This window comes from Micromys minutus (assembly GCF_963924665.1).
Source record: "Micromys minutus genome assembly, chromosome: 5".
NCBI classification, from domain to species: Eukaryota; Metazoa; Chordata; class Mammalia; order Rodentia; family Muridae; genus Micromys; species Micromys minutus.
In genome coordinates, this window is record NC_137974.1 from 64,982,222 (window position 1) to 64,999,246 (window position 17,025).

Here is a 17,025-nt window from a genome sequence, read left to right on the forward strand (position 1 = left end):
TTGTATGTTTGCCTGTTTGTTTGAAATCCGATCTCAACCTCCTGATCTCTGGGATTTACAAATGTTTTCTTTTGTGCAAGTTGTAAGGCTAGAGATCTCACAGGGAGGGAATTCTACAGAACAAAGAAAAACATTTAGAAGGAGAAAACTTCCTGGCTGAAATCAGAGCTGGAAACAAGAAAGTAAGGAAAAGCATGCAGGAAGCATTAAAGCAAGCAGAAGGTCCAAGCTAGGGATACCCTAAAGGGTGACCATACACCTCAGCTTATGTATGTCTAAGAAATGACCCTGTTAGCCCTACAACTGAATACAATGAAGTCAGTTCCAGACCTGAATGGACTTAAAGTACATTCATAGTGACAAGTGTCAGAATGTAATGTCAGCTTTACCTATGGAGAACATATGACCACCACAGGTAATTATCACCATCTTACCTCCTGAATACTGATGCTCTTTCAGGGCACCAGTGTATCAGTAGTCTGTAGCAGCAATAGAAAATAAACACAAGAGGTGCTCTGCTCAAGTGCCCCAGTCCACACCCCAAGCAGAGCCACGACAAGGGTGATGTCAGCAGCACTGTAGTCACTATGATTCAAATAATGCTGAAAGTGATTACTGCACGAGGCTAAGGCTTTTGTAAGTATCCTGACTACCACTGTGGTGTCCTCCTTTGCCCCTAACAGCAGCGTTCTAGGAGAAGGAGAATATGACTTGATGTGTATATATGCTAGCTTCTAAACCATCAGTATTCTGAAGATGTGTCCTTGGCATTACACCAAACACAAATATTACTATCCATAGCAACATAAAAGTTAATATCTGCTCCCTTTGTCCATTGAAATTACTCTCAGAAACATCAGTTCAATTTTCATCGATATGTCTTCTATGAGGGAGGTAAAGCCAACACAATTGGCTCTAGTCCTTAATTCCAGAGCACAGAGATTGGCTGACAGATTTAGGATGAGATTTTTCTTCATCATTCTTTTCTTTCAGAATGCTTTTTACAAGCCCAATTCACTTGAAAGGACTCTCAAGGGTTATATAAATGTGTTTTACTGACATTATCCTTACTAACATATTAAGTAACATAAACACACAACTTTTAATATGGCAACGTATTCATCTTCCTCAAGTCAGGTTGGGGGGATGGGGTATTTTCTATCTCTTCGTAAATGTTTTACTGTTCATTTTTCATTCAACAAAATTATTAGGATAATTACATAAAAGCAGATTTGCTGGGAGAGAAATGTATGTCTTTAAATAGTTTTAACATGTCAAATTTTCCCAGGAAGTGTCAAGAACAAGATTTAAGAATTGTTTGCTCAGCTGGGGGGGGGGTGGGTCAAGGATACCTACAAGGGGACCAGAAGACCTACAGAGTCATCTCATCTGGGCCCATGGTGCCTCACAGAGACTAAACCACCAAAGAGCACACATGGGCTGGACCTATGCCCCATACACACATGGAGCACATATGCAGTTTGGTCTTCAGGTGGCTCTCCTAACAACTGGAGCAGAGTTTCCTCTGACTCTGTTGCCTGCCATTGTATTCCCTTCCCTTAACTGTCCTGCTGGAACTGGATGTCCCAGGGCAGGGTGTTAAGGAGGGTACCAAGGGAGTGTCCCCTTCTCTGAGAAGTGGAGAGAATAATGAAGAGAGGGGTTTATAAGGGTGAGACGGAGAGGAGGGAAGGAGCACTGAGGTCAGGATGTAAAGTGAATAACAAGATAAATTCATGCAAAATATTGTTTACTCACATTTTCCCCACTGCTGAGAACCACACATTTGTAACTGTCACCAACCTATAATATCAGTAACTGAAGATACGGAAGCCATGTTACTACTTGACACCTTATTAAATTCTCTCATTTAAATCTTAACAAGAAATATATGTATAGACAGTATTAACATCTCAATGTCCTGAGTGTTGTAACTGAGACTATCAGAATGTAAGCCACTTGCTTGAGACCCACATCTATTGGAAGAACTGCTTGGGTTCATTGAAGCAGGAGAAGTTGCCATATTAAAAATTGTGCTATTTAGTACTTTGATGAGAATTATGACACAAAAACAGATTTATACAACCACCAAGAATCCTCAGAAATTAATAGGTGATTGGGATCTTTATAGTAGCTTTTAGTCCCAGCTCTTATTATTAAAACAAAGTACCTTTTAAAAAAATTATTGGTATTTTATTCCTCTCCCACTCTGCGTCTCTCAAGACAGAGTCTCTCTGTGTAACTCTGGCTGTCCTGGAAATCACTCTGTAGGCCAGGCAAGCCTCAAACCACCTGCCTCTGCCTCCCCAGTACTGGGATTAAAGGCCTGAGCTGCCACTATCCTGTGCAGCTGCTCACATCTCTATAACTGCTTTTTAGAATCAATTCCATTTTAAATTTTTATTGCTTCTTTTATTTTTGAAATCCTACAGGCATCATTTCTCCATTTTTTCCTCTCACCTCTCCTGTAATCTCTCCTTGTTCCCCATCAAATTCACGGGTCTTCTTTCATTATTATTACATGCATATGTGTATATGTGTATACATAACTATTTCTAAGTATAACTTCCTTGGTCTATACGGTGCATAGATGTATACTCCCAGACTGTCCATTGGTATTGGATAACTGAGTGGTATGCTCTTTACTGGGGAAGAATATCAATTTGTTTATGTTTGCTCTTGAAGTTGCTAGAAAATATATATAAATATATGTCCAAAAAATTACTCCTTTGTCATTACATTTTTTTCTTATACTAGTTGTATCTAAAATTTTAATGTAATTTTTACTTCTTATATCATCAAAATTTATTATACTTTTAAAATTTGATTTATGAAAATAGTTGTCATGACTGAATGGTTATATCAACTTAATATATTTGTTTATATAAATGTTTTGTCTTTAATCATCATAGAAATATTTTTCACAGAGTGAAAAATGTGAATAACTGAAAGTTTTTCTTTTCCTTTATATGTTTGGTAAAATGCCACTGCAACATTTTTTGCATAATTTCTACTTTTCATGATTCAAAATCCCATCCTTGGTACATAGTAGATTTTCAAATTCCCTTACATATATTTCTGATTTTTAAAATTTTTTTATTGATATGTAGTGATGACTCAGCATTTAAGTGTACTGACTGCTCTTCCAGAAGTCCTGAGTTCAATTCCTAGCAACCATGTGGTGACTCACAACCATCTAATGGGATTGGATGCCCTCTTCTCATATATCTGAAGACAGATGTGGTGTCCTCACAAACATAAAGTAAATAAATAAATTTTATCAATATATGTTTCCATGTATGTGTAAGTGGCCTCAGGTGCCTTCAGAGACCAGGAGAGAATTGGATGCTCTGCAGCTGCAATTACAAGTGCTTGTGAGCCTTGAGATGTGGGTTCTGAGAAACAAAGTTCAGTCTTCTGGAAGAGGAGTAAGTGGTCTTCAATGCTGAACCATCTCCCTATCTCCCAATCTGTAGAATGTTGTTAATGATTGCATTCAATTTGCCACATACTATTGCCACTAACATCTGCTGGAAAGGTAAAGATGAAAGACCACAACACTGGAAACCAGATCAGGGCATCTTTCAGGGTCATATTGTTGAAAGAACATGTCATGCGTTGTTCATTAACTTGTTTGTTGTTATTATATTAGCAAGAAACATATGTATACTATATGCCTACACACATGCTCCACCTGTGGAATATTAATATTAGTGATACTCATCTGCATGGTTTGAGAAAACGAGTAGATTTTTCTCATAAAGGATTAAGAATTTATTTAGGTAGGGAAGTTTCCAGGTTCAGAAACCTCAATCTTTTATTAGAGGACTGTGTGTTTTAATGGTAGTTCAATTTAACTCTTTAAAATATAAAACACAATTTAGCTACTACAAAATACTTAAGTGCATTTGAAACAACTCATATGTAAATCTGTATATTATACCAGAAAGTTTTATGCTAACGCTTATGAACTCTAGATGTAGGTCAAGTGTTTCTTAGGAAAATGAACCTCAATCCTGGGCATACACTCAAAGAACTCCATACTCTATCATAGGTATACTTGCATGTCTACATTTATTGTTGCTATATTCACTATTGCAAATAACTGAATCAACCCAGTTTTCCATCAAGAGAGGAATAATGAAAATTATATACATATATATTATAGAATACTGTTTGATTTAAAGGAATATAATCATAAACTGTATATGAAATGGGACATACTTAGAATGTATAGTTTTAGGTGATGTCACATAATCTCAGAAAGAAGAATAACCACATGTTCTCCCTCGTGTGTGGAGGTTACCTAATCTTCTATGTTTATATGTTTTAGTATGATAGACAGTTAAATATTAGGACATGAGGACAGACTGAATGTGGGAAATGGATATGAATTATAAAGGAGGATAACCTAATTGTTTTTTAAACTTTAACTCTGACATAGATTTTTCAGTTTTGGTAATAAGTAAATTCATATAATCACATTTTAATAGTGAAAGTTCAAAGGTCAGTGTGAATCTCCACATCTTCCATTCCAAAGGTGCTACATTAATTGTCAAAATTAATTAAGACATAATGCTTTGGTTCTTGTTATTTTTAGTATGTGTTATTTTTTATAAGTCATAATGAAATTTCTACATTTTGTGAATTGAGACCAGCAACAATTATGAACCAATAGCCGGTTGCATGATATGAAAAGTAGAAATCAAACTGCCCTAGTTTTATATTGATTTTATATCATTTTGCTCATGTTGAATTAAGAGATGTTCTTAAGTTTAGTTGCACATTTTTTCATATTTTAAATAGCTTAAAACGCACATGTAAGAAATTTAAACACAGCGTTGCATGGCTCATTTTCAGCATTTAATTGCTACATGTTATCAAAAACACTTATGAACTCATCGTAACTATAGAAACATATGCCATATATTAATATATTATGGGACTGTTTTAAACGACACCCATGTATCATAAACTGTCATGAATTGATGAATCAAATAAACCAACTTTGTATGAAAACTTAAATATTCATCAAAAGACCTTATCAACAGCATGAAAGCCACACCCAAACTGGAAGTCATCCAGGATATGTAAAGAACTTGCAAAAAATCTAAAAAAAGAAACACTTTAAGCAAAAAACAAATTGTATCTTATAATGATCAAGGACATCCCCAAAAAAGAGATAGAAATGGCTGATAATTACACGAGAATATGCTGAAAATTATTAGTCAATAAGGTCACACAAATCCACACCACAGTGAAGTAACACCTTATTGCCCTAATATGTGAGAAAAATGTTAGTGAAAATGTAAACAAAAAGAAAGTTCTGTGCAGAGGGATAGAAACATAATATAATACAGCCAATACAGGAAAAAAACGGATACACCATTTTTTTCAAAAATCCCTAAAAATAGAGTTATCGTGTGACCCTTTACATAGGTGTCTAAATAAACTCAATATAAAGCTTATAAGAGACATATGGAGACCATGTATGTAACAGCATAATTCACAGTAGCTGTAATTTAAGAAGAATATTATGTCCATTGACAGATGAATGGAACATTTGACTTTCAGAGAGAACAAAATTCTACAATTTACACCAATTTTTATGAGCCTTGTGAATGCTATCCTAAATGAATGTATCAGTCATAAGGAAGCATGTGTAGCTCTGTTTATCTAAGTCAGAGTAGACAAAATCATACAAGCATTAAATGCAACAATGTCTGCTGGGGACAGAGGGGAAGCAGGATACAGAGTTGCTGTTTAATGGGTATAGAATTTGTGTTTTATGAGATGAAGAGACTTATAAATATGAATAGTAATGATGCTTGCATGACATGAGCAATGCATTTAATACCACTGAACTAAGTGCTTAACATGGTTAAGTTGTAAATTTCATGGAATGTATATTTTGTCAAGATAAGATTATAATAGTCTAAAAGAAGAAGTACTAAGCCTAACCCATTGTTTGTCCCATCACAAAGAACTTGAATTTTGTACCTTTCAATATTTATATATATTTTAATTTGTGTGGGTGTGTGGGTGTGCCTGAATGAGTTTATGTGCAGATGCCTATGAATTCCCTTGGAACTGGAGTCATAGGTGTCTCTCTTATGTGGGTGCTGGGAACCAAACTCAAACTCTCTGCTAGGGACACAAGCTCTCTTAACTGTAGTGTTATTTCTCCCAGTCTCTAACTGTCTACTCTTAAAATATTATTAGTTAACCCATAAATTCCATGTCTTGTTATTTTTTGAAAAAATAAATGGGTATTATATGGCAAAGAATTCAGCATGTATTCTCATATGCTAGAAACAAATTAGAACATTAGGGTGAAATTATGGAAGGAATATCCTAACTATTAAAATTGAAAGAGAAAACAGAAGAAAGAATGGAAAAGATTAAACTCCACAGAACCAGCCAAATCCAAATACAAGACATTCTAATCTTGTCATTTATTTCTTCCTAGCCAAATTTGTGAAGATAAGCAGCTTGCTATGAGGCAACGTTTTTCCCAAAATTATTTTAATAATACTAGTCATATACATGTAAAAGTGTTTACCAATCAAAACTCTTATACAAAATTAAGCAGTGGTTTTTTAATTCAATTACATAACTTACAATCGTTAATGTTTTAGGATATATATTAAATCTCTACAATGTGAACACAGTTTTCAGAGTTGATTTGGTGGTGCAACACCTTTTTCAATCTCTGGAACCAGCAACTATGAGAACAGCCTTGGAAATAATAAAACATATTATACATCAATAATCCTGGTGCAACAAACTTTGTAGAACACTTGTCTTAAAATTTTACTGGCCTTTCATTCATTTATTCATTCATCACTATTTTATGTATACTGGATATATATTCTAGAATGTGGGAGTGTTAGTTGTCAACTTGACAAAGCTAGAATGACTTATGGAAAGAGCCCTCATTTAGGTCTGTGGGGAAAATATTTTGATCGTATAAAGGTGAGAAGACTCAGCCACTGTGGGTAGCACCATTCCCTAGGTAGAGGATCCTGGTATGTACAAGAGGAGCAGGACAGAGTTTGTGAAATTCACTGCTCTCAGCTGTTGAGACTGGAAATAACTTGTCTAGATACCCCAGGTTCTGGGTGCCCTGATTTCCCTGGAGTGACAAAATTATGATCCAAATAAACTTCTTCTCTCTTTTTAATTTTTTTATCAAATATTCTCTATATTTACATTTCAAATGATATCCCATTTCCTCCCAACTCCAATTCCTCCTCCACCTCCACTTATTTCCATGAAGGTGCTCCCTCTCCCAACCACCCTCTCCACCTCAGCACCTTAGCATTCCCCTACACTGGAAAATACACTGGACCTCTTCTCCCATTGATGCCAGACATATGCAACTGGAGACAAGAGTCTCTCCATGTGTGCTCATTGGTTTTTGTTTTAGTGCCTGGGAGTTCTGGGGCGGGGTGGTTGACTGCACATGGAGTGCCCAATGAAGGAGCTAGAGAAAGGACTGAAGGAGATGAAAGGGCAACCTCACTGGAAGAACAACATAATCAATCAATCAAACCCTTTCTCTTAAGTTGATTTTTGTCAGCATATTTGATCATAGAAACAGGAAAAGGATCTAAGGCACAAGAAATACATTAAAAAGTCGCAACTTCTTTACAACCCTGTACCCTGGTAGGACAGCACAAGACTTGCAGAAGAATGGAAGGAAAGCATGACTGGTGGAGCCAAGGGGGTGAGTGACAAAGGAAGATCAAATAGATACAGAGACCCGCCCTGCGTGTAGGAAAGCCAGCAACCATTCACAGCAAAGGTACAAATCTCCATCACCAAAGACAGGGCCCTGGTTGCTATTTAAATGCAGTGCATATGCTAACCTCCTTATGCATGCCCCTTATTCACTTTTATTTTTTATTTGTATTGCTATACATTAATTTCACACAATAGGTTCCATTATGGCAGTTTATGCCTTTGCACAAAATACTTCACTGACACCCACTCTTCTCTGTTGTTTCTCCTCTGCTGCCTCCTTTCCTCTTCTCAATCCCCTTCTACTTCCATATCTGTTTTTCCATGATGTCTCAGTGATCTCTTCAGGGAAGACTTTTGTTCATGGGTGAGTGGCTCTTTAGAGGAGCATGAAAGTCTTACTGGTAGTTACAATAGTGAAATAAAATAAAATCTTTCTCTTTTCCTTCAGATATGCTCAGAGAAAGAACGAAAGAAAGAAAGAAAGAAAGAAAGAAAGAAAGAAAGAAAGAAAGAAGGAAAGAAAGAAAGAAAGAACGAAAGAAAGGTGGGCCCCATGAAACCTCTGGATGCTGATTTTATCCAAGTCCATTCCTGCTGGTCACATCCTTGTCTGTCCTGTTTGTTCCACTGTGTGAGGATAGGAACCATCACATGCTATCTTAAAGGCTTCCTGCACATTCTATCAGCACTTGCTCCTCGGTGTCACTGTGAGCTCAATAAAATAAACAGGCAACTGAAAATTATACCTACACCAACCTACTAAAGAAAAGGGGGAAACTACTGAAAATTTCCAAGATGAAATTCTAATTCAGGCCAAAGCCACAGTTTAGTAACTACTCCATTGTTGGCATGTAACCTGCCTGGTTAGCAACACAAACATTTGGTTTCTTGGCTATGACATGAGCCATTTTGAACTGGAGTTAACAGCCACAGGTAAATATATATTTATATTATACAGAGACTAAGAAGAGAAACAAAATGAGACTTTCGTGGTTGTTATTATATTGCAGCTATAATTGAAGGTTACATTTTAAAAATCTAAAATTTGATTTACCCCTACATAAAGTGTGGTTAAACACAGCTCTGTGCAGAGTTTCACCAAATGATAAAGACCACATCCTAATTACCTAGAAGTAGCTGTGAGCCTGTTTTTGAGTCTGACATGTATTTAATTAAATTTAAAATCTAAGCACTCTGTAGCATCATAAAAAAGTAGTTAATTTCTCTAAAACCCCATATTCACAAATGCTTGCAATTAATAACAAAGCTCACCCTATGTGAAATGTGTTGTAAAGGTAAATGGGTAATGTTTATAACTTGTCACAAGTAGAGATTGCTACAAAGGTGAGCACAGAAAGAACGGTAAATGTGATTCTTATAGGTCTGAGTAGACAGTTGCTAGAATAATCATATTATTTGTTGCTTTATTTTAAGCTATGTTTGTGGGAAGAGGTGTAGATATAAAATGGGCTGCATGGAAGATCAGGGTAGCATGTGAGAAACTTTTAGAGTACTATCAGGGATGACATGCGTTCGACTTAACAACAGCTAGGTCCTGAATCCTTTGTTAATTAGCTACATGACTTGGACAGTGAGTCAATATCTCACTATCAGTGGCTGCTCTGACAAAAATGAGGCTGGAAGAGAACACATTTCATAGAGCACATCACATTCATATCATTCAATGAGATATTTAATCTAAAGGTCTCTGTGAAGAGGCAGAGACAGTGGTCGTCACAGTCAGGAATGAAAGGTTTAAAGAAGGAAACAATCAATGTCCCGGAGGCAGAAAGGTAACAAAATAATCCCTGGGGTATTCCTTCCTTTTCATATCATCCTGTAGAAATTACACATGAAAATCGCTGCACCCTACAGCATGGACTACTCTGGAAAGCAATCGAATAGTCTTATGCTGTACAGCCTGGAGACCAGGGAGAGTGAGAAAATGAGGTGGATCAAAGTTGCTCCTTGGGTGTCATGAAGTACCACTGGAAGCCTGTCTTCCTCTGCTTGGGATAAAAGTCCCTTGCAGCCACGTATCCCACAGCCTAATATTTTCTGAGACTCCACTGTGCCTTTATATTTTAATACCCTGACATCTGGAATCCTAAAAGTCTAATGTTTAACCATAAATATCTGCTGAGATTAAAGAGCTATATACCAAGTTTCAATCTTTGGGGCCTATAATTGCTTGGGAAAAGAGAATGGCATTTCCCCCTCTAGCTAGAAGAAAAAGACCTCGGCAAGCACGGATATTGGCAGACAAATCTTCTAACAACCGTTTCCCCTCTGCATTCTCTCCCCTTGTTCCCTCCCTCCCTCTCTCTCTCTAATTTTATAATACCGTCTTGCTGTCACTCTCGGAACAAATGGGTAGAACAAGAAGCCTAAAAAGCTTAAAGAAAGACACATTTCAAGACCCAGCAACAAAGAACAGGGAAGGGCTGGCCACCCCTGCCTATAAAACGAAGAACACACCATACTCGGCTTCAGTACTTTTCCCATCATTCACTGCGAAAACACTCCATCATTCTGGGAACTGACAGTCAAATGCCAACTTTATTTTCTTTTTTTATCAACCTCGTATTTTATATTTCATTCGAGGCAAGTCACTTTTAAGGTCTCCGGAATGGTTTATAACTTTCTTCCTTTGGAAGTGTCCCAGAAGCAACAAATTTGAAAAATGTTTCTTAGCTACTCACAGTAAAGAATAGGGAACCAACCTTCCCCCAGCCTCATCCCCGAAGGTAGATTTGGTCAGAAATCCTGCTCAGACCACAGTGATTTGCTGGGAATGACGTCAAATTAAGTGTGGGAAAAGTTTATCATGAAATGAGCTTTAAATATAATGATTCAAAGTAGAGTATACAAAACAATAACAAACCCATATCCAGCCAGCAATTAATTATGAGAATGGCATTTATGAGATCATCCAACTCATTTTGATCAAGATGATTCACATTCAAATGCAGGCCTAACAACTTATCTTACTCAAGGACTTTAGCTATGAACAGTTTTATACCTTCAAAGGGTGGGCCCATTTCTTTCTGTACACTCCTCTAGTGGACTGCACCCCACTCACAGTCTCTGTACCACCCACTCCTCAATGTTTTAAGGAAATCCTTTTACCAGAGCCCCTGTGCTGGCTGCTCACCTTTCTTAGGAGTTTCCTCCCTTCACTCATTGGGGTCTTACTTGCAAGCCATTACTTTACATCTCATCTGAATTTTTTTATAAACACAAATACACGTACAGACACAGACACACACACACACACACACACACACACACTCACTCACATACACACACAAACAAACATATACACAGACACACACCAAATTTCTCTAAGGAATTTTGAACTGCCACCAACCTAAGGCTCTGAGGTTTTCAATCCTCTTAAAACAATACCAGGCCTCCATATATACGAACTAGTTTTCGAGATGACGGTATTAAGTATTATCTAGAGATAGACAGAAAATGAAAATAGGGGCCTGAAATGAAAAATGCCTAGTGTTGTTCTCCTACTTATGTGTGGGGTATTAATGTCAAGATTTTTTTTTATTGAGTGATTTTGGATTTTTGGATCATTAGACGGCTCCATAACCCCAGAAATCCTTCCTAAAATGAAATGTAAATATCACCTGCTTGGGATTGGCTGTCTTCTCTTATTGCCATGTAATTTTCAAAGTCAGCAGCAAATGAAAAGTTATAGATAAGTATAAAACAAAATTACCAGCTCACTTTTCCCCTGGCTGCACCTGCTGCGCTGTGCAGATAGCAAACTCTACCGGCGCCGCCGTGTTCTCACTCAGTGATCCGCGTGGATGGGTTTCGCTCCGATGCCAAAGTGCTTGACAGTAAGCAGAGAAGTGTGGATTTATGACTGAGTGAGGAGGTTTTCTCTGCGTGTCAACTAATAGGTGCAAACAAGATCAGCTATTTTACAAACTAGAAATAAAACCTCAGAGGCAATGCAATCGAAGTGGTTTGGAGAAATTTGCTAATAAAATTGAGAGGAGACATGAGGGTGTTCCAAACAGGGTGACATTAGCACTAATTACGAGACTTGGTTCTAGTGTTCGCTCCTTTCAGCTTATCTGTGTCATCTTTATGGGCTCCCATGGGCACATATGGGAAAGAATAGGAATAAATAGGTGCTTTTCTTGTCAACCGGTTTGGTGACAGGAATTAGAAAGCAATTTAAAATAATGATTTTTAAAGTACAACTGCCTTCCATTATGGAAGAAAATATCTGAGAGTCAAGGAACACTCCAATCCTATTAGCACCCCCAACAGATACCATTCACTGTTATCTTCTTTGCAAAGGGACACAGACTGTATTTTTTAGTTCGGTAATCATGGACTTTACTTACCTATAAGAGCTTCAGTGAACATTTTAAGCAGCTTTAGAACATGAAGATTCAGTCATTCACTCTTACACACCTCTGAGGATATGCTCAGCCATTCACAAGGCTTGCTTTCAGACGCTGAAAGCAAATGGTGTGTACTGTTTGCTATATACCATAGAATCATGTTTCACACAGGGCAGTGGGCTGAGCAAAAGCAAACAGAACAGAAGAGTAACCAGTAGCAAGGCCGTATTTACATCTGAATAATGTATTACACCACGTGGTAAGTCACCTCTTAAAAGCTCATCAAAAGGATATTATTATAATTTAAACATGAAGCATTTGATTGACATCTTAGAGACTAACGGTAAGAGTGGTGGTGGTAATGACACATGCTGCCGGAAATCATCTCCATCCACAGAGAACATTGACAAGACCTGTGATGCTCATCTGAGAAATATTTCCTGCCATATGCAAGAACCCATACAACCTGTGTTCAGAGAAAGCCAAGAGGATGGAAAGATACCCCACCCTGAATCGTCTCTGAGTCCAAGGGTAAGCAGAAATATAACATTTACATTAGCTCCTCGGGCATGATTGCAGTCATTTGGCTTTATGGTCTCCAAGAGTCCCATTAGAGTTGGGCTCCAAATTCCACAGTGGTGACAGTTTGACAGCCCATCTTTACTGTCATTTTTTCTTTCTAATCTTACTTTCTTACTGGTGTTTTTCTGCAGTCTGCAGCTGTCTAAACTATTTGAGTGTAAACTTTGTATCAGGTACATTTATAAGTCAACCCAAACAAAGATATGGTGTTCAAGCTTTGTCCTTTTCTGTTAGAATAAATTTCAATTTGTACCTAGCACTGTGGACTGCCACCCAGGTCACTAATTAAAAAGAAATGTAAGTTTGGCTAACACACAACTCTATAAAAGCTCCTCAATTACCCATAGGGTAATGTGTGTGTGTGTATGTATGTATGTATGTATATATATATATATATATATATATATATATATATATATATATATATATATATGAATGAAACTTTTAGTAAATCTAGAGATAGATGGGAATAGATCTGCATATCTGCCTTAGTTGTGTTTCCAGTTGCTGTGGTAACACACTGTGACCGAAGCAAACTAAGGGACAGAGGTTGACTTCAGGGCACAGTTTGAGGTACAATCTATTCTGGCATGGAAGTTAAGAAAGGAGGAACTTGAAGCAGCTGATCACTTACACCATCAGTCAAGAAGCAGAGTGATATAAACACACACTCCTGTTCAAATGATCAGTGTGTTTTTTCCATTCGATCATGTCCAGAGGAGGGTCCCATTCCCATGTGAGAAGCATCTCCTGCATTAGTTCATGTAATCAAGATAATCCTTCAATGGCATTCCTAAAGGCCTGTCTTCAGATAATCCTAGGACTCATCAAGGTGACAAGTAACACTAAGGATACAACTATCCTTTTTATTTTTTACTTTTATTAATAATATATCAAAACTTTCCTTTCTCTTTTACACACACACACACACACACACAAACACACACACACACACTATGGATTTCATTCCACTGTGAAAAAATGTACATTTTGTTATATGCAACAAACGTAAATAATATAACATTTTTATGTACTCATCATATACATGACTTTAAAACCTATCTTCTAGACCAAGTATCTTTTCATTCAGTTGTGACACTAACACTTCAACACATGGAAAATATAAGTATAAAATATATTTTCAAATATGAAATATGATAGTTTAAACAATTTAAACAATGGTCTGGAAAAATAATTCCAAACGTCAAATGTTCTACTTCAGCAATAGTTCCGATGGAAAAAAATATAAACAAGTACAAATATACCCAGGTCTTCATGATGATGTTTGCTTATACCAGGACACAGGAGACTGAGAAAGGGGGACTGGAAACTTAATGCAACTATGAACAACACAAACTCCATCTTTATAAAACGTTTGAGTAAAACCAAGCAAGTAAAAGCTATTGATTGTATGGAAGACTTTCATATGAAAATATATACTATTAAATCAAGAGCATGATGTTCTTGAATAGTTTGGGACAAACTCGTTCGTATTCTTTCTTGGTATACACAATGTACCCACTAGCGCTCACTGACTTTGTGTTCTAAAGAATTAAATGGTAAATAAATGACTAAGTAATTACATTTATAACATAATACCCTAAGGTGAACCTCTAAGAACAATAAGGCAGCTGTGTTGCAGGATATTTGAGTCCCAAGATTGTGTGGTTTACTGAAAAGACATGTGTCTGGTTGTGGTGTGGCTCAGCCTTAGCACACATCTTTAATCCCTCTAGCTGGAATACAGATTTACTCTTAGTATGCACCTTTGATCTAAAACAACAAAGGTAAAGTTAGTTTGTAAAAGGAAGCACCCCCATTTCAAGTGATATCTAATTGAGAAGAGAGAGGAAAGGGAAGCTACTAGAGGGAATGGTTCAGAGAGAAGAGAGACAATTTTATTGGGACAGTTATAGAGACACTGGTTGCTGAGAGAGAACAAGCTAGACACAAGTGAAGACAGAATGAGCTAGAGAATCAGAAGGATCTAGAAGATTAGAAAAAATTGCCAACTTATTTGAGGCCAAGCAGAGAAATGTGGGAGAAGCTGAGAAATTTGACTTCCTCAGATTGAATCAGTCAGCTTGAAAAGGAGTTTAAGTTGGAACAGCTGACATGAATAAGCTAGCCAGAGATCAGAAATAACTAGAAAGAGGTTGATTTTATTCAGTAGTTAAGTCTCCAAGGCTGACAGCATTCTTGGCCTAGATTCGACTGTATAGGCTAGGCCTAGGTTAGCAAACAGAGGCAGTAAACTCCAGAGATGACAATTACAACAGGAAAATAAAATATACATATACACAGGTGCAATGACTTCATAAAATAATAAATATAATGAATATATCAGTTTGTTTATTCATGTGTTTTTGAGGCAAGGTCTTATTTATCTCAAGCTAGCTTTGAACACAGTGTGAAAATAACCACAAAGATTTGGATTACTGATATGCAACATCACACACAGTTTATGTGGTCCACACTTGTCTTAGGGTTTGAACTCAGAAATTCTTGCATAGGAAGCAAGTACCCTACCAATGCCAGCAGTAGCTCATATGATTGTTAGATGAGTTATCAGAAATCACTTCTTATAAGACACTTGGGGATAATAAGTTGATCCCTAACAGAGATACTAATAAAATATTCCAGCAGAGGAAATAGTTTGTGTAATAGCACTGTGTTATAGAAAATAAGACTATGATATTTAAGGTAAGCTGTCGTTGGCTGGGGGTCGGGGTCCCTGGAGTCAGGAAAAAGCAACTGTGACCCAAGAATACAAGTCTGGTAAGCTTATAGTGTGGATGTCTCTCTGAATGAATGAAAATCCATCGGAAAGTTTAAATGATTGTCTTGCCTACTAGGTGAGTAGAGCGGAGAATGCAGGGGTGGAAGTAAACATCTACAGGATGGTTATTCTGCCACCAGGTGGGAGATGCTGAAGCCTACATTACAGACACTACAGACAGAGAAGATGAGAAGCATGGGAGTTAGGGAAAAGGACAAGTAGTATGATCTATGTTCATACTGATGAAGTCCAAAGGCAAGGAAGAGGCCACATACTGTGGCAGAGATTGGAATCTAACTGCGAGTATGTGAGTCCCAGATGCCTATACTACTTTACAGAACCAGTTGGGTATCTTTTGACCAAGTTTCAAGGTCAGGTATGAGTGACTGAGAGGAATCATAACAACTCCTAGGTAGCATTGTGTGGTAATTTGACATTGGTCCTCCTGGAATGTGGAGAATGGTCTGAGTATATAGCCCTGGGAGAGTCATACCTTCAGACCATAAAATGGCAAGCGAGAAGAGGAGTAAGAAGAAAATAAAAGAGTGGGGGTGAAAGGAATAGGATTGCATTATATAAATGTGAGAAACTATAGAAGAACAAATTTAATTGGTAAAAATAAAATAAAGGTGCATGAGACCAGAAAGAATCTACAAAGAATGAAGCAGAACCAAAGTAGGAAAAAAGGATTTTTTTTTCAGGTTTTCCTGCAACATGCATGAATTCATTTCAAATGGGGAAATTGGTATCCCTAGTGGTAGAAATAGAAATCTTTCCAGGACCCAGCTATAAAATTCTATAAGATAGTATGGTTTTATTAACAAAAACAAACGAAATAATAGCAACATAAAGGAGGCAGAAGTTCTGAGCATAGCACAGTTTTAGAGATGTTTGGAGACCAGGGATTTAAGTCTCAAAGTGCCACCTATGCTATCAATGTGAGCTTCAAAGTCCTAACAGAAAATAAAAGAGAAATTCCTAGTTCCATGAGTTATTTTAAGCTGATATTGAATGTTACACAACGCTAGGAAGTGTATGAGGATAGTTCTCAAAGCTCAGTGATAATGACGTAGATACAGGTATCAATAGAGATCACAGTAATGACATCACAGAATCTCAATGACTCAGTACCCCTACCACACACATGACTTGGTAACATATCAGCACAGGCTGCCTGTCCTAGATGTCAGTTCTTGTACAATATATTCTATTCTCATGGAACAATAGGGCCACCAGCACTTTCACATGCCTGCTACCTTTCCCAAATATGTCATGGTCAGATGTAACTAACCTGTGTTGAAGAAGGATCCAGTCCATTCTTCCTCTGTCCTTGGAAAGACAGAAACTGGTGGGGGCAGTCCTAGAGTTCTCCCATCCATATCTGTGAAGAGGTATTTTCCTGGGCTTTCACAGTCTGATTCAGGGCAGATGGGTCCCACTAAGTCTTTTCTGTGGAGAAAGAAAAAAGACTACGCCTTCATCTGATGACAGGCAACAACAACAACAACAAAAATAAAGCACATAGGTATCTTGTCAGGGGGTCCT

The 17,025-nt window shown here is 37.3% G+C and overlaps 1 protein-coding gene across 1 annotated transcript in view; it reads right to left on the minus strand.

Annotated features, from left to right (window-relative positions):
- PKHD1 (PKHD1 ciliary IPT domain containing fibrocystin/polyductin) overlaps positions 1-17,025 on the minus strand; it is a gene marked incomplete at both ends in the record, with an annotated part of 432,805 nt that overhangs the window by 98,286 nt on the left and 317,494 nt on the right. Inside the window, one exon of the mRNA XM_080917462.1 lies at positions 16,772-16,929. Coding sequence (XP_080773588.1) covers positions 16,772-16,929 — 158 coding nt within the window. The remainder of the gene's footprint in view (positions 1-16,771; positions 16,930-17,025) is intronic.